Raw genomic sequence first — 22,656 nt, forward strand, 5'->3', positions numbered from 1 at the left:
GGAGAGAGTTTGGATTTCCAGGCTATAATCACTAAAAAAAGACAAAGAAAAAGAAAACCATGTGTCCACAGTTAATGAATTAATACCTGTGGATATTTCACTTGACAAAAACATTTTGTATCTAGAGGTGTAATTCCTCCAACAAGGGGGGAAAAGACCCTGCTAGTGGAATAGTACGCTCAAATCTCCGAAATCTTTTCATCGTCAGCACTGAGCAACATTTCTGATGGGATGAATTTAAATATACCAAAAAAAAAAAATCCAGCAACTTGAAATTCTTGGTTGAATTCGAAATTGAACTTTAGAGGTTCAACTGTATTGAAACAATTGAGAATGTAGGACCTGTTATCAAGTTGGCAGTGTGAGAAGCAAGGAAAACAAACAAATGCATCGGGAAAAGTCAGCGCGTAAGGACAAGGTGAGTGTTCGCATTCATTCGCAGCACAACACATTCTCGCCTCGCACCATTGGTATTCTTCGCGCTCGCTCGCTCAATGCCGCCACGTCTGTAAAGCGCCTCCCGGTGATAGCGCTTAGTTATCGACACACCTCTCAGTCGTCAAGACGCCATATCAAAAATATCCTCTATTCAAACGTTAAAAGTCTCTGTTAGAAAAAGGCCTGAAATATAAAGCGACACGATATATCAAACATGCTCGTGTAGATTTGTATAGAAAGGAATATTTGATGCAAATGAATACTTCCTCAACAATCGGTGTCCATAATAGTGAAATGGGTGACATACGGTGCGTACCGACGCGACATCAGTTTTACTTGGCTTCAGTCCAGCACAGAACACCTCTCAAAACATAATCAAACACACACTCATTTCCATCTCTGCGCATGATTCAAAATGTCCGACAGTTGACTGAACTCACAACAGCGTCCGCTGACAGTTTGTCCTAACTCATTCACTGCCATCGACGGCTATAGACGTCAAAAATTCATTTGAACAATTTCTATTAGTTTAACATTTTCCCCACTTTTGTTAACAAGAGTTTGAATACCTAGAATTGTTTTTATTGTATTAAAAATGTAAAATTTTAATCGCCTGATGCCCCTAATTTTTAATAATCTTTTCTTTAAAAAAAAAGATTATTAAAAAAATAAATAAAGAAAAGATTATTAAAAATTAGGGGCATCAGGTGATTAAAATGTGTAATCGTAATTAATCACATGACTTCACTAGTTAACTCACGATTAATCACAAATTTTATATCTGTTCTAAATGTACCCCCCAAAAATTCTAGGCTTTCATACTCTTGTTAAAAAAAACTAATAGAAATAGTTCAAATTAACTTTTGACGTCTGTAGCCATCTTTGGCAGTGAATGAGTTAATAGAACTGAGGCAGATGTCACTGTGGAGTCCCCACAAAGCCATTGGGTTGAATCAATGTTAGTGTCAAATTTTTGAATACTGCCAAAAAATGAATCGCGCTATGATGACATTCTATCAGAATAAAATAGATCAGCGCGTTGAGGCACGTGTTTCTTCTTCTGGTGTTCAAGCCTCGGCCACCTGGGGGCAGTATATTACAGATATACAGATACACATGGTGCAGGGGTCCACCAGTAGTCTTTGCAGAGGATAAATAATATATATGCCTGTGAGTATTGTAATGTGAAAAAATAAATAAAATTAAAGACAATTATATAGGTTCTGTTTGTTGATGTAGAACTGGAGCCAGTAAGCTCAAATGGGTTTAAATTGAGTAGCACAGATTGGGCCAAGTTCAAAAGCACCAGCGATAAGAGAAATCCCTCCAGTTAACTCTAATGGTTAATTAACCGTTAGTTGATTAATTAATTATGGGAAATTGAACCAATACAGCCAAACGGTATTTTGCAATCTTGCATTTGTAGTTTTTATCCATCTCAGAGTCGTGATTGGTCGTTAGCTGAGTCCTGAGAACCACTGCCTGTGTCCAAATTAACGACACTGGGTCCTCGGGAGGCCAAATTTGACCGACGCGACTCGACAGCACGCACTGACTTATATATGAATGGATTGTCAATACTGCTCGTCGGTAACACATTGACCGACAATCCATTCATATGTAAATCAGTCATGAGTCGAGTCGCGTCGGGAGTGACGTCATGCGGCCGACAAAGTCGGTCTTGGGAGGATCCAGCCTTGTGAATTTGGACACAGGCTATGATGTCATTTTTGGTCAACAGCAAGTGGCAAAATGGCCGCCAGATGAGATAGATTAAGAACAGGTGGATTTTGCTGCTTCATTCATATTCCATAAACACAATATTAGAATTAGAATGCCATGTTATTATTGGCAAGAAAACATTTGGGTTGGCTTGCTATTTAAAAATGTACAAATAAATGTTTGTTTGTGAAACCTTAAAGAAATCCGACTACTTCGCAATTCCTGACGAACCGCTTTGACAAACTGTCATTTAAAAAAAATGTATGTGAATAAAGTTTGCTGACTTTGTGAGGACGGCAACAGCAACACCCCCCCCCCCCCCCCCGCCCCCACCCCTTCCCCGCTACAACTTCAGCTTTCTCTCTGCACAACATCCCACCTCCCCATCTTCATTTCAATGTTCCTCCATCAGGGCTATTTCATTTTTATTTTTTTTTTTTTTAGGTGCTCAGAATCCAAAGGTTGGATTTATCTCCTGTTGGCAGAGAGCCGCGAAAAATAAGATAGATGCTTGGCTTCCGCTCTCCGGCATCCTCCGCAGAAGTAGCTGTAGGGTCTCAGAGGGACCTGCAAGGGAATGAAAGAGAGCAAAAAGGCATTAGAAGGAACACAGACGAGGGCCACTTGACTGAGTGGTCGCCGCGACAACTATTTGCACCGTGGGAAATGAAAGTATCAAGAAACACATCACACACATAGAACGTTAATAGCGGCGAGCCATCTGGAGCATTTCTTTAAAAAAAAAAAAAAAAAAAAAAAAAAAAAATCGTAGTGACAAGACAATCTGTGGCCCGTGGCGCTCTTTAAATACCCTCTTTTGTCATCTTGTTGTGTCGCTTCAATGAGCACAAGATCATGTCTGCAGAGGTAACGTCCTCTACTGAGGTGCGGCAGATGCCAGAAAGCTTTAACGACCCCTGAAGGAGCGTAAAAATCTCCACGCATACTCATTTATGTGCTTTTGTAACATCTCAGGAGGGTGACAAACGCACACATTTATTTATCTGCCGTATTTCCTCAAAGCTGTGAATCTGCCATGGACTACTAGCGACGTGCGTTACTTGTATGTATCTTCACGGTGAACGTCTTCTCACTGAAGCAACCCCCCTTCGCTCCAGGTTGTTTTACTGGATTTTGACAGATTTCGCAAGGCCCACAGAATATTCTGTTGCATTGCTATAAAAACATGGAAGCTACCAAAAGAAAGATTAGAGTCTCCTCATTCAGTATATTTGTTGTCTGTTTCCGTTTTGCAGGCAATTAGCATTAGAATATAGCCAAGTTTCATCATTATTCGTCACAAACCTTTTGAAAACCTGTTGGCCCTGGATGATCTCGTATACTCTACTGCCACCTGCTGGCCGTGTTTTGGTAAAAACGACCACTGCTTTAAGCGGCCTCTTCATGTCAGAAGCTGCATCAAAGCCTTTTGTATGCTCTAGCATAAAACAAAAAACAAAAAACTTTTGGGGAGTGAAGGACAAAATATTAAAAAGCATTTTTTTCCTTTTTTTTTTTTTAGCCAATCACTGATCAATGAGTTTGAAACAAAAAAACAAACAAAAAAATCAATAACCGATCACGGATTCGCTCAGAAGATCAATACATCTATTTAAATAGCTTTTATATTTAATCTGCAGTCGACCGGCTGGCTCACGGATACGAAAACCCACATATAATTGATATCAATTAAAATGCACTGGGGAAAAAAATATTTAAAAAATGCTGATGAACATTTATTTTAACGTAAAATTTTGGGTTTTCTGGATAGGCTGCAACAGATTATTGGTATTTCCGTCACGACCACACATTAAATAAATGTTTTACAGCGTGAAGGTGACCAGACACATCGGCCCGACAGTTCTGAGGCTGGGGGTTCGAATTGAGTTTTCTTTCCAGGGTGATAGATAACCCACAACCCTAATAAAAGGACAGATAATTGATTTTCCAATGTTCATTGAAGTACATTTGATACGTTTATATTGAGAAAATGCAGTATTTGTGGTTATGACATATGGATGTGCGCTCATTTTCGAGCCAGGACAAATATTACTCAATCGAGCCAAATGTGCACTTTGAAAGTTAATGAACATTCCACATCGTTTATGCGAACTTCTAGGCACACAAGGCTTCAATTACTTTGCTTTGTCGATTCGCTTCCAACGCTGTCTTTTTCAATCAGGCCACTAAAATGTGATAAAAAAAACAAACGCAGAGACGAGCTCTTGGCAGACGACGAGCAGGAGACACGGCGGCTAATTAATATTCACCGCCCAAGCGTTTGTGCGTAGCTCACTCCTGACACCTTTATTGCACTTTATTGCACACTTTTATGGAGCGGCGTGCACTTGCCAGGTTGCAAAATGGGAGGAAAATAGACAAAGAGGCACCGAGAGCGTGAAGCGCCGTTTGACGTTTTTAAGACGCGGCCGACAAATCAAACGTTAAGCTCTCAAGCTGGTATTCATTTTACAAGGATGTCAGGGCAGGAGGCCTATTGATTTTGAAGGGTTTCCAAGCCGAGAGGTCAGATAAGCTCGGTAAATGGTCTGTGCTAAGCGCTCCCATTCTCTAACAATCTTCTTTATAGCAAAGCAAGAGGAGACTTTTAATTTCAGAGCCAAGATACAAGCTAAAATGGGATACACAAATGCCAACAAACGGGCCTTATTTGGGCCTCCATCACAAAAAACGGTCAAGTCGACAATTCTAAATAATCAAACGTCTCACGTGTGGGGAAATCTCCAGTTTTAAAAATGTACAGATTATGTTAGTGCTACCACTATCTAATATTTTTAGAATCGGTTAATTTATTGATTATTCAATCGATTAATCGGATTTATTTTAATTTTGCATTAAAGTGTATTACAAAAGCATTTTTATTACCCCGATTACTGTTTATTAACCAGTGATTGGTGTTTTTGTACATTGTATTCATATAGTGATTAAAAAAAACAACTCTTGATTTTAAACCAGTTCTACAGAAAAAAGCAAACCTTATTCAACACTTTTATAAGAAAAAACAAAGAAGAATGTTATGACGTAAAAAAAAAAAGATCAAGAGTTAAATTACAGCATGTCTGTGGTCACCTATCAATCACAACACTGAGTTACAAAATGAGAATCAAATTGATTTTTGGTCATTACCCAAAACATGGAAGACAATAACAGATTAGGTCAGTTCAGGTTTCTTGTCATGGTTCTACCGGATTTCAAACGTTTACATTTTGAAAGATTATGAAGAGCTGGGGTCCAATGTCTGTCATTATTTAATTATTTCTAAAAAAGCCTATTGATTTGGACATAAAAAACACATTTTTAAAAATCTTTTCTTCTTCTTTTTTTAAAAAAAGAAAAGAAAATATTTTTAAAAGGATAATTAAAAATTAGGGCCGTCAGGCGATTAGAATTTGTAATCGTAATTAATCGCATGGTTTCACTAGTTAACTCACGATTAATCACAAATTTTATATCTGTTCTGAATGTAAAAATAAAAAAATTCTAGGTTTTCATACTCTTGTTAACAAAAGTGGATTTTTTTTTAAACTAATAGAAATAGTTCAAATGAATTTTTGACGTTTATAGCCGTCAATGGCAGTGAATGAATAAAAAAGAAAAGATAAAAAATTTGGAGCATCAGGTGATTACAATTTTAATTTAATTAATCGCATGACTTTAATAGTTAACTCAAGATTAATCGCAAATGCTATATCTGTTCTAAATCAACAATACAACATTCTGGGTTTTCATACTCTTGTTAACAAAAGTAGAACAAATGTTAAACTAATAGAAATAGTTCAAATACATTTTTGACGTCTATAGCCGTCAATGGCAGTAAATGAGTTAAAGACACGCTAATGAAATAGCCAAGTCAAGGTCATTTATCCATTAAAAAAAAGAAAGCGAGATCAGCATTGAGTATTGACTCATTTTTGACTTTCTTCAAACCTTCAGAAATGATGTCGCAATGTCCAAGATAAACAACTCATGCTTTTTTGGGTGTCATCAATAAAGTCATAAAATCTCTACAGATTTTCTTGGATTATTTCTGATGTCAATGCAAGAACCCTCTCAATTAGGGTCGTATGCGAGACAGAATTGGTCAAAGGTTGCACCCGCCCGCGTTTTTTGTCCTCTGCCTATCAACGTTCCAACATTTTTCCGAGCCATTTTCCTCTCTTCGCTGAGAGGACACGGCGTTGGCTGCACAGTGTTCTACTTAATTATAGAAGCAGCAGGTGTAATCATTTGCCCAATTAGCTTTTACGCTCCATCGCGAAGTGGAAACGCACGCGGCACACCGCGGTGTCATTTATCAGCGGCGGCGTCATGAGCGAGAGGCTCCATTCGTAATTTAAAGACAAACAAGCGCGACGGGCTCGCTGATGAAAGACGTCGTTTGAAAGGCTGCCGCATATATCGCGCGCCGTGTACGGTACGGGCGGGAGCGTATGTGCTCGGAGAATAAGCGCGGAGATTGCGTATTCCAAAAAGGGGGTCTGGGACGTGAAGAAAGCGAGAGGTGGGCTCCGGGGAGCTGCGGGGAGTAGGTCAACGCGGCTGACTCAGTCCTGACTCACAACGGAGGCGGTGAAGATCCACCAACTCTTTTCCCAAATCCAGGAGCTAATACGGAAGATGTTAAGGAAATGGCGACACGGCGCAAACATGCGTTACAACATTCATTTGGCGCTGCTGCACAAGGCACGACGTGGCTCAGACTCAGATGAAAGGCTTTAATTAAAGTTTCATTTGACTGAATAGTTGAACGTTACACCCAAGCGACCTTTGCTTGCTCGCAGCAAAACTCTGGTCAGAGCAGATAAGATTTGACAGATACATGAAGATAAATTCACTTAAGCCGGCCGGGTGTGCGCATAAAGAAAGTCAGGGATGTTTTTGTTCCGAGTTCGCCTTTTCCCTTCTAAGGATGTCAAACGCCTGACAATCGTATGTCTTAAAAGATGTTGACAGTCTTCATATAAGGAACGTGAACCAAAAATCTTCTGTGTGGGGAGAAGCCGATGCATTTTCCGATCGAGTTGGAACCGGTTAAGACCATCGGGTCGGTCACCCATTGTCCGGCGGTCGAGGCAGAGTCACCCACCTTTGTGGGGGTGGCCAAGACAGCATTAGAATACAGAAAAGATTTGACTTTCTTCTGCATCTGGCAGAAAAACGACTAGTTACTATTAACTCATTCACTGCCATTGACGGCTATAGACGTCAAAAATTCATTAGTTTAAAATGTTTTCCACTTTTGTTGACAAGAGTATGAAAACCTAGACGTTTTTTATTTATTTATGTAGAACAGATGTAAAATTTGTGATTAATCGTGAGTTAACTAGTGAAGTCATGCGATTAGTTACAATCAAAAATTTGAATCGCCTGTAGCCCCTAATTTTTAATAATCTTTTTTTATTTTTTTTTAATGAATTTATGGCAGCGAAGGAGTTAATTAAGGCTTGACCTATTAATCGGCCGCCGATTATTAGGGATGTGCCCCAAAAATCGATTCTCATAAGGATCGCAATTCTCATTTAGTATGATTCAGAATCGATTTTAAATGTCCCAAAATCAATTTTATTTCAAATATTTTATACGTTCTTGCCCTTGTTTGTGTGTGCCTTTATTGGGAGCACTGTTCATGTTTTACACGATTTGGCCACTTAGGGGGAGTGTGGATTCACGTGTTCTGATACACTGTTAAGTTGTAGCCACATAGAAGCAAAAAGTCATGATCAAGTTATTCCAATAAAAGTTGTTTTTTTTTGCAGCGTGGAGCCGTTCTTTTGAGCGATAAAAGTGCCGCGAGTAGCACGCTAATTAGCATTAGCGAGTCAGACTGGAGTAGATCATGAAAATTATTTGCATATCTATTAATTGACATTGTCATTCAAATCATTTTTAATCTAAAACCGTTCTGAATTGATAATCGATTATGAATCGAATCGCAGACCCAAAAATTGGAATCGAATCGTGAGACAGTCAAAGATTCCCAGCCCTACCGATTAGTCGGCCGATTATTGGCCTTCAAACATCGGCCAAATGGACCAAATGGTCTTTCATTTTCCCCTTAAAACGTTATTGAAGAAAACCGAAGTTTTCCACGCTGTGAAAGTACCCTGAATGCACCATTTGGCTTGCGCAGCATTAGCAACTAGCAAGTGTGTAGCGTATGTTATCCTTTTGTCCCGTCATTTAAGCAGTTTAATGACACCTGAAAACTGAACACACGACGTTATATACAAAACATCGCTAGCCTAGCGCTAATGCTAAAAGCAAAGGGAGGAACCCCCTCAAATGCTAACAGGAAGTTAACATCAACTTCTGGAGTGTTTTTACTTCAAATAACGAATATCCACACACAAATGTTGTGGGAAAACGTACCCACGGGTGAGATAACACCACACAAAGGCAGAAATTCTTCCCAATGTGAGAAAAACGAATTCAATCGCAACTTTCTTCTGTACTCACTTTCAGCGTGTACGCCATAGATGCACGGCGCCACACTGCCCCCAAGAGGCCAAAACATACAGGAACAGTCAGTACTGAAGCGAGATCCAGTCTCCCACCACTAAGCAATTGCGATAAAGTAGACATGAGAAAGAAAGGAAAAGTTGCCCTGAAAAGGACAAACAACAAAGTCGACGCCTGCCTTTTAATTCCAATGCTGAAATGAACGGTTTCAATTTCCTCTCTCCACTGACTAGCGCATTAGCTAGTAAGGCAAAGTGCTTATGTGTTGTGCCTATCAATGAATACTGGCTGCACGCCATTCTGTAGAACCCGCTGCGCCGTTCATCTCAAGTGTGTGAGTGCGTCGTGTCACGACGGCGCCAGGCTTAATAGCCTGAAATAGTACAAGGTAAACATTGCGATCGTTTGCCTTGATGAGAGCCATCATCTGGAGGACTAGCATGCGTCTGTCTGCGTTGAACAACACGTCACGAAAAAATAAAAGAAACCATCTACGTCAAAACTAGAAATGCCATCTATAAGGTTTGAGGCTTTTCTGATGGTTTGCTTATAACGATATCCTTACATCCCTCCAGCCAAAGTTTGTCTCGTTCCACGGCAAGAGGTGCCGATTGTTCAGCGAAGACAATTGTTCACCAGACATGTCAAGCACCGACGTGACCGATTGTGACCGCCCCCAGGGGACACACCAGAGGCATAAATTGGACTCCACACCTCAAACTTTAGACCTGAAGATGCCTTTTGATAAATTGGGTCTATTTTCCTCAATTGAAGCTTTGCTGGTTATCACCCGGATAGTTGAAAATCTACACAGACAATTACAAGTCCTTGGTTTACACTGGAGTTCTGCTCCTATGGCGGCAACATAACCCAAATGTATATGCACCATAACACATCACTGGCCTACATTAACACAATGGTAAAATCCCACTTATAAAGAAAATTGATATGAAAAACACTTTGAGACCACAAATATATAAACAAAAAATCTAATGAAAAAGAGTAAGTACAGTATAACAGTAACTGAGTGTCCCTTCTTGTGCCATATAACGACAAATTCTTACAGTGCTGCACAAATGTTGTAAAACAACAAGTATAATAGAGCTAGAACAATGCAAGGTTATTGTTAGGGGTGGGAATCTTGGAATGTTTCACGATTCGATTCCGATTTTTGGGTCTGCGATTCGATTCGGAATTGATTTTCGATTCAAAATGCTTTGATTGACAATGATTTTTGCTTCAATGTATAGATGTGCAAGGAATTGTAATGATCGACTCCAGTCTGACTCGCTAATGCTAATTAGCGCGCTACTCGCTGCACTTTTATCGCTCCAAAGGACGGCTCCACGCTGCAAAAAAACCCAACTTTTATTGGAATAACTCGATCGTGACTTTTTCCTTCTACTCTTTAATGTGGCTTCAACTTCACAGTGTATTAGACTGCGTGGAACCACACTGCCCCTCAGTGGCCAAACCGGGTACAACATGAACAACGCTCCAAATAAAGGCACACACAGGCAAGGCAAGGCAAGACAGTATAAAATAATTGAAATAAAATCGATTTTGGGACATTTAAAATCGATTCTGAATCGTACTAAATGAGAATCGCGATTCTTAAGAGAATCGATTGTTTTGGCACTCCCCTAGTTATTATGTTTTCAAATTATTGAACAATTTGGACACCATAGGGTGTAGAGATAAAGCCTAATATCAAATCAAATTTGGCTTATTTTTCAGCAAATATGTCCCCCCCCCCCAAACACACACACACAATTAGCAAATTGGGATTTTAGGAACAAGTCCATCCCCTAACAACAACTACCTTTTAAAACTTCTATACATGTATGACAATAAAGAATGTAAAAATGTATGGCTGAAGCAGTGAATCAAATAACTTGAATAATTCAATAACAAAAAAGATATCAAAGCAAAGTCTCTTACTCAGCAAGCATCACAGTGATCATTCTTCCGCGCCGATTCATGTTGCTCTACTGCATACTCACACACCAATCCAAGTAAAAAATAAGATGGCACGATGGCACACAGCTAAAAGGTGCAAGTGCATAAAAGACACAATGTCCAAAGTTTGGGATTATTTCAGATTTAAAAAGATAGATCATAATTCAGTATAGCCCACCACAGCAAGTTGTGAAATGCCCCACAAATGGCCAACGCTCTAGTGCAAAATGTTACACTTATTAAATGTTTAAAAATTAATTGAAACAGGCGCAAATTATATCACTTTACATTATTGCGTATACAGTTTTTATTTTTATTTTTAATGAGAACAGTTTGGAAGTCAATCAGCAATTCAACATCACGGAAGATATCATATTCGGCTTCAGGAGGTTCCACTATAATAAACTACGCCGGCTGCTATATTTACATAACATCAGACTGCAAATGTGTGACAAAAGGCTATTTGGGATCAGACCTCGGCACATTGGAGGAGGCTGTACTGTACTGCCAGATCTGAGCAGATGGCGCAGTTGGACATTTTCCATCCTCGGAAGGAAAAAACATAAGCCTGATGCGTCTTTGAAGTCCTGCACCTGTCCAATTTGGCAGCCACCGCCGGCGCCTTGACCTTCAGACATCTCGTTGTGGAGGTACTAAGAGCCGCAGCAGCACATGTGGAAACACCTGTCTGCCACCGAATGGCTGCAGATGGAAGACCTGGCTCGCGCTGGGTGACCCAGATGTCGGCTCTTGCTTCACTCACTCAAGATATTTGGACAAAAAGTGTAACTTCGTCACCGTGTCATAGGGCTGGGTAGCGATTCCAATTTCCTCAATTTCGATTTTCTTTCCGATTCAATTCGATTCACTTCAATCCGATATTGATTAATTATGGAATAGGGGTGTGCCCCCCCCCCCCCCCCCAAATCGATTCTCATAAGAATCGCGATTCTCATTTAGTACGATTCAGAATCAATTTTAAATGTCCCAAAATCGATTTTATTGGAATTATTTTATACTGTCTTGCCTTTGTCTGTGTGTGCCTTTATTTGGAGCGCTGTTCATGTTGTACCCGGTTTGGCCACTTAGGGGCAGTGTGGTTCCACGCGGTCTGATACACTGTTAAGTTGAAGCCACATTAGAGAGTAGAAGGAAAAAGTCACAATCAAGTTATTCCATTAAAAGTTGTTTTTTTTGCAGCGTGGACCCGTTCTTTTGCGCGATAAAAGTGCCGCGAGTAGCGCGCTAATTAGCATTAGCGAGTCAGACTGGAGTAGATCATCACAATCCCTTGCACATCTATAGATTGAAGCAAAAATCATTGTCGATCAAATCATTTTGAAGCAAAAATCATTCTGAATCAAAAATCTATTCTGAATCGAATCGCAGACCCAAAAATCGGAATTGAACTGTGAGACATTCAAAGATTCCCTCCCCTATCATGGAACATAAATTCTTCTTAATTAAATATCAAGGACATGATAAAAATAGTAACTGGTTAAATGATTTTGTTTATTAATGAAAGTAGCGTATTATAATCACTTACGTGACGCACGAACATTGACATCAACAAGGATGAGATGCAAATATTTTCATAATTCTAATTCAATAATTGTAAATACAAATTAAATAGATTCCGAATGATCTAAAAATGCGATAAGTCGTCTTTCATAAATGTAAGAAATATTTTAAAAATAATCAAATTTCAAGAAAACAGTAGGATACATAAAAAGCCTTTAAAATTATATTTCTTATGGATTTTATGGGGAAAACAGATATTAAAATAACCGATTCGTGGTTTTACGAATCTATATCAGGCTTGAAAAGGAAAATCTATTTTTTTTTTTTTAAACACAGCTCTACCGTTTCTGTGCATTAGTCTCCTTCCCTCGTTCCAATATAGCCAAACATGTATTAAGCACAAACGTCAGGTTGTAGAAATCTGGACATTGTCACGTCTAATGCAATAATTTTTTCTCCCTGAGCAACAACTATGATTTTATGTTCTTAAAATCATGAGCAATCTTGAACGTAGCCCAGCTGACTTTAGGCAAGAAGTAGCAACAAATTTGATTTACTACGTTGTGTTCACCAGTGTGCTTTAGTATCTAATTGTTGCCATTTCTCTCTGACGCAATAGAAAGCAAGACTGCAAGTGAATATTATACACTTCTATTAATAGGCACAGATGTGCAAGCTAAATTCCAACAACATCGTAGTAGGTCAAATTCCTGGATACGTAATAATGTACTCGGGCCACACGGCATCTTTCCATTAAGTTGAGTTTAAAGCAGTTTTTGCATAATCATGCTGGCAGATGGACAAACAAGACAGCAGATGTGGGTGAACATTAACATGAAAATTGTTTATGTAACGCATTGCCGCTCCGGAAAGCCACAGCATTTGCCCCACATTTCTCACTCCGTCACGATTTACTTGACTTTATTCCTTCCCTCGTTTGGGATGAAAAATGTGCAGCGGTTCTAGCTGAGTCGGGCCCGATGTCAGCGCAAAGGTCGTGTGAGGCACTTTTCCTTATCTGCCGTAGACTAATGCAGCTAATTAAGGGCATCGCCGCAAGGAAGGTGCTACTATTCTCAGCCCACCCCAGGGGATGCTGTCTCCCCAACTCGGACCGCCGGACATGTGTTTTTACACACGCGTACACACCTCCGCTCTCAAATTAGAAAGTCACATGCACACGGTTCACACACAAGCGCAGCAGCGCTATTAACTCATTCACTGCCATTGACAGCTATAGACTTTAAAAAAAATCATTTGAACTATTTCTATTAGTTTAACTTTTTTTTCTTCCATTTTTCTTAACAATAGTATGAAAACCTTTTTTTTTGTACATTTAGAACAGATATAAAATGCGATTTAGTCATCATGCGATTAATTACGATTACAAATTTTAATCGCCTGATGCACCTAATTTTTAATAATCTTTTATTTGAAACAAACAAAAAAACATAAAAACATTTTTTTTAGAATCTTTTTCTTTTAAGAAAAGATTATTAAAAATTATAATTATATATATATAAAAAAACAAATTTTTTAATCCTTTTTTTTAAAAGAAAAGATTATTAAAAATTAGGGGCGCCAGGCGATTACAATTTTTAATTAAAATTAATGACTTCACAGTTAATCACAAATTTTACATCTGTTCTAAATGTAAAAATAAAAAAATTCTAGGTTTTTATACTCTTGTTAACAAAAGTGGGAAAAATGTTAAACTAATAGAAATAGTTCAAATTAATTTTTGACGTCTATAGCCGTAAATGTCAGTGAATGAGTTAAACATGAACGCTAATGCTTAACTGTGATGTTACGTCGGCTTTTTGAGGAAATGAACGCTTTCTGCCTGGTTTGCGCGACAGATGATGAGATCTGATGACCTTACTTCCTTTGTTGCAGACCTTTGCCAGGCACAATTGGAAAGCAATTATCCTCTAACTTTACGGAATTGATATTTGTTTATGTCAAAGCAAGAAAATGATGGATTTTGCATATCCAATATCCAAAGCAAGATTACGGCATTAGGATGGGTGCATATTTCTTGTCAGAGGCAGATAGCGGCTCAATTTTCTACCAATCATCTTCAAACCGGATTTGCACAGGTCGATCCAAGGTAAAATCAGTGGGTACACGTTGCTTGTCAGAGTTCTGTAGGGACTCCATTTTCTGCTAATTATCTTCAAAAACCCTTCATTTTGAACATCATTAACGGCACAAGGTTGCAGAGGCAGCCAAGCTATCGATCATTTCCTTTGTGAAAGTTCGAAAAAAAAAACAATGAAACATCCACCACAGTTACTGTTATGTGCAAAATGATCTCAATTGATTTTGCATATTTGACAAGATTGTAGAGGCAGCTTTAAATTCAAACTTTGCCATCAAACTTTTTAAAGTTGTTTCTCTATTTCTCTGTTTCTCAGCAACGTTTCCTGTCAAAAGAGCCATTTCAGGCCAAATAAATAACCAAAAATGTTTCTGGAGCCGCAAAATATTTGAAGATCTTTTATCGTTCGTCTCTCGTTTTAGAATTTGTTGTTGTTGTCATTTTTGATACTTTGTTGTACATCTTTCGACTTTTCTTCCTTTCTGTTAAATTTCTGACATTTTTGGCAATTTTATGGACATTTGTCTTTTTTGGACATTTTGTGGCTATTTTTCAAAACAATTTCCTGCCTTTTTTTGCCAGCAATTTTCTGACATTTTATGGTAATTTTCAGCATTTCTTCTTTTGTTTTGGGACATTTTATAGTTACTTAAAAACAAAATCTTTCTGCTTTAAAATTTTTTTTGGGGGGGGCAATTTTGGATATTTCTTTTGTTTTGGTATATTTTATCATTACTTTTGGAACATTTTCTTTTCTGCCTTTGATTTTTTAAGTAAATTTTCTGACTTGAAATATTTAATGGTAATTTTATGCCTTACTTTTGTTTGTGGACATTTTACTATATATTACTTTTGGAACATTCTCTCTTCTGCCTTTAAAAATAAAATAAAATAAATTCTCTGACATTTTTGGCAATTTCATGGACATTTTATGGTAAATTTAATTTATGATTTTACTCTTCCTTTTTGGACATTTTATGGTCACTTTTCAGACATTTTTTGTAAAAAAAAAAAACTTTTAATTTTTTTCTGGTAACTTAAAACTTTGGACTTTTTGGGAATATTTTATTGTTCATTTAAAAAAAACTCTAAATCATTAATTTAATTTGAAGAATATTTTATCTAAAAAAAACTACAAATAAATATGTTAGAGATCTACAGGAAGCCACAGGAGAGGGACTAAAAGAGCCACATGTTACAGACCCCTGCTCTTCTACAGCTAAGCTACCGAGTTAATCTCATCTAGACACCTTGGTTATTTTTGTGTCCAAAAAATATCTGAAATGCAAGGGAAGCAGATTTCCTTATTTGCGCCATGAGAGCATGAATTAATCAGTGGTTCTCTGATATAACTTCCCTAGACTCGTTAGTACCAGGAGCCTCCATACAGACACCGATACCCTTGCGTTTGCCCACTCTCTCCTGAAATATTAACGTCTCTATATTTCACTCATCATTTGACTAACATCCATCTATTTTTTATAAAAGCGGCAATACGCTCAGGACTGGTCACCATGAACTGCACACAAAGTCCCGAGCGAAGATTCGTAACTTTGAGGCAGATGTGCTAATCAAATGAATCACCACAAAAAAAGTCAAACATGAACATTCATAAAGCAAATAAACGTCTACGCAGCCAAACATGCATCAGCGCACAGATGCAATTGCCCCTTTGTTCCTCCTTGTGACAAACACACTTTCACAAGCGCACACACTCACCGCTTGGTCGAAATCTGTGTGCATACGTCTCGGGATCCATGGTGATGCCACTCGCTCCATTCCGCTTATACTTCGCCTCCATTTTCCGGCCTCGCTGATTGAATAATCCGAAAAATTGGACTGGAGTAGAAGGCGCTCACTAAGTAGAAAACACTATGAATGATTCAGGATTGCGTATGTCAGACAGGTCACGGGGGCTTGTCGTCAAACCGTGGTTGTGGTCGATTTGCGCAGGATTGTTTTCTGGGGTTTGAGGGAACCCGGGTGGGGAGGTACGCAAGGCGGAAGGGGAGGAGCGTTGGCCTTGGGTGGAAAACTGCGGCTGACTGAGAGGCCGCCGTTCTCCAGCATTAGTTTGTGAGGAAGAGGAGGAGGGGAGGAAGAGGAGCAGTAGTGCACGGGACTAAGCCGCATTTCGTTCAGCTCGGACTGCAAGTGCAGCTCGGAGTCATCCACGTCATACTGCAGGTCACAGTCCGGACAGTAACCGTGGTACTGGACCTTCTCGCTGAAACGGACACGCTCCCTCTGCTCCCTGCCGGGGGCCTTGGGGCATTTGTTCTTTTCGTGGCGGAGAAGGGGCATGGGTCTGGGCAGTGTGGGAACCAGGCTGGACTCCGAGACGCCGCTGTCATTGGTGATGAAACACGACGTCGGGGAGAATAAATCCCGGTTCGGCTTCAACGAAAAAAAGCCCCCGTTCTTCAATAAGGATCCGTTAGCTTTGGATAAATTCCCTGATAGCACTAATGTCGGATGAGGCAGATTCTTCCCGTTGTGATCCTCGGCTCTCACCGAGGTGAGTCTGGGTGGCGGCAAAGGCGGGTGCGCCTTCTTGTGCACGGTCAGCACGGCGGGAGGGAGGGCGAGGAGCGGGACCGCGGGGCTCGGCGCTACGAAGAGGCAGTCGTCGGCCAAGAGCTTCATCTTCTCCAGGCTGGACGCCGTGGTGGTGGTGGTGGCGGTGGAACTGGAGCTGGAGTTGAGCGTGTCCGTCTTGGAGCTGTCCGTCAGGCCGTCCTCCTCCAGCTGCAGGTCGCACGTCAGGGTGTCGATATCGTGGACGACCTGGCGAGGACAGGACGTGTCACATAAACGATAAAACATGCTTGGCCAAGAAAGCGGTAGAATTAATGAGCGTTATTATCACGCGTCTCCTCATTCCGATCCATGCATCGAAAAGCTCAAAGTTGAAATGGCTACACTTTGATGGAGGGGGCCGATTCGGGAGATTAAAAATCGATTGAGATATCACGCTGACACCCCGCACTGTGGGGAGAAAAAGAAATATCTCAGCAATTTATGGGGACGGCCATGAGCCTGCCAGACCAGCACCTGATTGATGGACTGCAACGGTCCCATTCAGCATCGCAAGCGTAGAAAGCGGCAAAAGCGACAACATCCGGCATGGAAATGTCATTTGTAACTCAGAGCTGCTGATAGAAACGGTGAAAGGACACAGACGCGAATCCAGGAGGAATTCCAGATCTGGTTCTTTAGTTCCCTTGAGTGTTAAGATCCACACACACACATTAAAACCTGATCTGACAACTAAACAGACAATCTGGATCAGATCAAGGGTCAAGCTGGTTTGATATTTCAACTATAGACAAATGGAATTTTGTTGAAACTTGATAGCTATGAGCACCCAAATACATAAGATCGGATTTTCCAGGCCAAGTTAAAATTGCGTCTGAATGTGTCATTTGGATTCGATCCAGATGTAACATGGGTTGACTAAGTCCAAACTATAATCAAATTTTCATACCATCAAGATTAACAATAATCTTAAAACACTTAAGTGCAGATCTCCCTCTAGCTGGGATTCCGTATGCGATTCCAGATCATGTTCAAGTTACCCAATTTTTGGTTGGTCTAAATTCGATCCAAATCCAGTGAAATCCTTTTGAGTCATGATTAAATAAGCACGGCGAAAATTGCTGTCGCTGCAGTGTCGTATGTTTCCCCGAACGTAGTGTAGCCTTGACTGTCAGACAAACAGTTTCCGAACAGTAGAGGACGTTGCAAATAACATCAGATAACCCGCTCCGCAAGCGACACAAAATGACAGCAAGATGATCAGTCTTGGTTATGAGCATCGTGTGCCAAGGTGGAAAAGGAGACGAGAGAAATGCATTGTGGGAGAATTCCAATGAACACCGTGAGAGGAAATTAGGCCAAGAAGCGAGCGATTTAGAAAGTGAATAAAGAATAAAAAGTAAAGACAGAGGAAGTATCTCAGCAGACTTTACAATCTTGTCAGAGAAAAGGAGAAATATTCAAAAATACTCAACCGGCCTTCAAATTTTGGCAATCAGGAGGCGAACAAAGGCACAACAAGTGTGTCGGAACACAAAAGCAGTAGAACGGCTATTATCTGAGGCTGTTCGGTGCTTCGGCATCAATGGGAATATTCATAATGGCAGCACTTTGTTAAAATGAGCTGAAATTACATAAACACAGTCCTTGGATACATTACTCTATTTTTTTGTATGCCTGGTTTTTGTGTAGCTGTTCATGACATGAATTGACAATGGTTGTAAAACGTCACCCTTTTCAAAGCGGGCCCATATTTAGGGGTCAAGTACACAGGATTCACATGGGTCGGCTGACTATCACACTTTTTGACACCATTTGTACATAGAGGACCCCTCCACCCTCAAGAGGCGGAGAACCCTCAACCCGCATTAAAACCCAGGTCTTTGATGTTCAAAAGCTGCAGTTCCTCCATTATACTACCTCTCCTTTCTGACACAAATTTTTCATGAGCAGGAGGAGAATCCCAAAGCGAAGACTAGAACCTAAATCCACAGTACTAGGTTGAAAAACCTGCACAGTGACCACAACGCGATTGGTAGCTTGATCCTATGACTTCATCGTCCCGCATTTTCTGAGATATATTTCATTGAGCAAAAAGGATTAACCTAAACAAACCCATTGTTGACAAACGCACCACATCACTCAATCCCGACCATCCCACTTCTGACCCATTTATTCACAGAAATGTGTGACATCAACGATGTGGAGAGTAAAACAGTCAATAAAGCTGATTGAAAATCTTATCACCGCCCGTCATCTTCAACGCTTTATTGTGGGTTTTCTCGTGAAAAGATCACACGTCTAAAAAGAAGCCTTGCAGACATCAACGCACAACTTTCATGTGTCTTGCACCGCAGAGACGATTCCGTCGGTGCCTTGAAGCTCAGATGAAGGATTGCTCTTCTGGTTGTCCTTTGGGAACATTCTCCCAACTCCACACAAGAGCTCAGCCAAGAGGATCATTCCTGGTCACCTTTTTCCACAAAGGCTCTTCCGTACTGATTGCTCGTTTGCTCCGGGCAGTCAGCTCGAAGGTAGTAGATCATGTGATGCACCCATTTGGCTTGAATTGTCCACAGATTTATGCTAATTCTTTACTGTTCGGTGTGTTCTTTTTTTTGTCTTCCTGAGTTCAAGAAGGCAAATGCAGCAAGCGGCAAACTGCACACCGTCTTGAATAAAGAGGTTTATTTTCGGTCGCTATATCAAATTACCACTAACCACTCGGCGAGCTTGCCGTTTGACATACAAAAGCCAACCAGGTCGCTTCATATCCACTCGTATAGTTTGATCACATGATGCTAGCATAGCGACTCTATTTGTCTGCATTTCACTTCCACTGTCTTTTTTTTCTCGCAACCCCCCACCCCCCCCCGAGTTCATTCAGGCATAGCAGAGAGCAGCATATCATGCACCGTCTTGAATAAAAAAGGCTTATTCCTGTGCCAGCGCAGCAACATTATTTGTCAGCAGATTTTTTCGGTCAAACTCAATCTTGATTTTGAAAACAAGATGAGCTCAGCATGGAATCCATCTTTTGTGATACACTGCTTGACATAGGAACGACAACGCAGTGTGTTTAATGTCAGCCGGTGATGATTGAAGGATGAAAGGGGCAACGGCGTTCTTTTAGGTACATCAAGTCCAGGACAATTCCTTGGTAGACTTTGCCATATCTCGGTCTCTGTGCTCTTACAGGAAGTCACTTCAACCTTGCGGCTCAATTTCTTTTTAACGACGGATGGGTGTGTAACTTTTGAAATGATCATAAAGCCCATCAAGGGCACAATGTTGGATCTAGTGGTTAGCGCATCGAACCTTGTGGTTTCGACCGCCTGCTACACAGTTCTATGGTTTGGGTTTCAATCTATCCTTCAGCCTTTCTATGTAACGTTCCAAAATTCCCCAAAACACGCATGTTAGAATCACTTGGCTCTAAACTGAACATAGGTGTGGATGCGAGTGGCAAAAGGTCCAGGGTGTCTCGGCCAAATTCTGCTGGGAGCTCCAGCTCACCTGTGACCCCAATAAAGACAAGAACTATTGAAAATGGATGAACGGTTGGATTGATGGATGGATGTGTGAATAGACTCCAATAAGGGTGTCCAAACAGACAAAAGAGAATCAAGAAGAACTTATGGCAAAAGGGTCTGAAAAGTCGAGTCAGAAGCCTCTTTTTCCACAGAATTGTCACATTAGAGCCTTAACAGGAGAAGGAAAGTGGGAACAGTGTGCACTTTCACACAGGGACACAGAAGATAATTAGATGTGTGGCAATGCAGCATCTGGAGGTCAGTGACGATTGCTTTAGACACATAAGGGCCCAAGATTCTGTGCCGTTATACAGAACAGCACAGCGACAAAACCAAAGACACTTATTTGATTGTTCACTTTTGAAATCAAACGTATCTGAAAGTATTCATAAAAATTACAGCAACGACAACGAGCTGCCATTCATTTTTAAATACTCCTGTCGTCTGGCCACCTCCGTTCCCTTCATCTCAAGACTTGTGTCTCACGTTTAGACCGACAAGATGAGAAACAGAGCGAGCGCCAAAAAGGCGGATCATGCAAAGGCCGGCCAGATAAAGCAATGGAGCTTAACTTTCGCCTCGCTCCTAAAAGGGATAATTTGTTGGGACACGTGCAAGACGTGAGCGCAGTATCCCGGCGTGCAGCCGCTGCTGTAGGCCAGCCACCATCCGGGCATGTGCCAAGCATCTGTGCAGGGTGCCTCCTCAGAGCGAGGCTCGCATCCAGCACCCTGTCTAACAGATACGTGCATTTCAAATGGATTATAGGCCAACGCTGGCATTGATAGCAACGGCCCCTTGAGGCGTCTTTTCAACTTGCGTGGTGTCCCAACAAATGATCCTCTGCACAATTTCCTGCGAGCAACAAAGGGGGGGGGGGGGGGGGGATTAGGAGCGCAAAGGAGGGAGAAAGAGAAGAGCACGCGCACAAAACAACACAAGATTGATTGCAGCGCCTTCATGCTCTTATTTATCCCCAGTGGCTGGTGGGAGACATGGAGAAAACAGCAAAAAGTTGCAGGACGTTAAAACCAGCAGAAGTTGCGCTTGATTGTCTGCAAGGCTTCATGGAGAGTTGTGATCTTTTGACAAGAGGCCTACAAAAAGAGATGATGAATACTAGTGTAGGAAGGAGAGAAAAGAGAGGGACGGGGGGGTTGAGCTTGCAGTCGGCAGGTGGTCCAAGACTGTGCCGGGGTGCTGATGAAATGTGATGTAAAAACCATTAGATATGAATGCAGTTCCACATTCCTCAAAGCTTGTATATGTATGTGTGTGAAAGTCATGAGGGGCTTCACACCTCCTCATGTGCCACATGTTTGTCGGAGCGAGGGGGGGCAAGAAGATGGTGTATGTGTGTCATAAGAGGGGTTATAATTACCAGCATCCATTAAAAGACACACATAATAAAGAGTGTACACTGTGTGCGCGCGCTTACCTCTTTGAGTTCCTTGGCCACATCCTTGAGGTCACCTAGGATGGTCTCCAAATTGTCCACGATGGTTTTGATCTCCCTCTTCACTTGCACTTTGGACACTGCTCCCTCTGCGCCGTCGGCTGTCCCGGACATGCTTGACACTTTACGGTCGGCCTATTTCCACCAGCGTGTCCACCAGTGAAATCGTGTTCACGCCGCGCCGAGGACACTTTTTAGCCATGTCCACCCTCCCGTGTTTTCTCCCACTCGCGCGTTTACATCGCTGCCAGCCGGGGCAGGACGCTGTGGCTGCCAGGCGGCGAGCTAACGCCGTCCACCACTGCGCATGCGCATTGGCGTGTGACAACAAACGTTTGGGTGTAAATACTGTGTCATGTCTACGAGAATGTTGGTTGTTTTTTTATTTTCCCGTTTTCTTCGCGTCCACCTTACGCGACCAGTGAAAGCAAGCCAGACATCCAAAAAGAGCTTTTAAAGCGAAAGAGCGCCAAATTCAACATTTTGTTGACAAGACGAATGCGCTCGTTAAAAAAATTAATACATATTTTAAAAACCACTAAGAAAATATATGAAGAAGAAAAGCAGGCGAAGCACAGGAAGTTAGTCGCATGATAGAAGAAGCACCCCGTTTGTTATAATTTTCCACAACCGCCGACTATTTTGGTCATAAAAAGCAGCTCTTTCGCATTTGTCGTTGGGAAAACGTGCCCGGAAAGAAAAGTAAGCGCCGGTAAGGGCACTCCATCCACGGTTCTCTGAGCCAGCCCGCTCCGTGTCATCGTGTCTCCATCGCGGCTTCCTTGGAGAGTGTGAAGCACCCGGGAGAGGAAGATGCTTCTTACTCCTCTTCCTCTTCTTATTCTTCCTCCTCCTCTTCTATCTCCTGCCCCTCGCTTGACTCACTGTAGTTGCCACTAATTGATGAA

The 22,656-nt window shown here is 41.1% G+C and overlaps 1 protein-coding gene across 1 annotated transcript; it reads right to left on the reverse strand.

Annotated features, from left to right (window-relative positions):
- Positions 1-2,520: 2,520 nt before the first annotated feature.
- On the reverse strand, positions 2,521-22,625 carry prr16 (proline rich 16). The gene is made up of 3 exons (XM_086076572.1): positions 21,731-22,625; positions 15,941-17,008; positions 2,521-2,727 (listed from the first exon to the last, which is right to left on the reverse strand). Exons 1-2 carry the CDS (start codon positions 21,860-21,862, stop codon positions 16,145-16,147), a joined length of 996 nt encoding a protein of 331 aa, XP_085932698.1. The 5' UTR covers positions 21,863-22,625; the 3' UTR covers positions 2,521-2,727; positions 15,941-16,144.
- Between the last annotated feature and the right edge of the window lie 31 nt (positions 22,626-22,656).

The sequence above is a fragment of the Leptonotus elevatus genome, chromosome 5, assembly GCF_054856555.1.
Source record: "Leptonotus elevatus isolate MCC_2025b chromosome 5, RoL_Lele_1.0, whole genome shotgun sequence".
Lineage (NCBI taxonomy): Eukaryota > Metazoa > Chordata > Actinopteri > Syngnathiformes > Syngnathidae > Leptonotus > Leptonotus elevatus.

Coding starts and splice junctions, on each gene's coding strand:
- prr16 (XM_086076572.1), bottom strand. CDS start 21,862: ATGTCCGGGACAGCCGACGGCGCAGAGGGAGCAGTGTCCAAAGTGCAA. Junction 17,009..21,730: donor TGGCCAAGGAACTCAAAGAG/GTAAGCGCGCGC, acceptor TGTCCTCGCCAG/GTCGTCCACGATATCGACAC.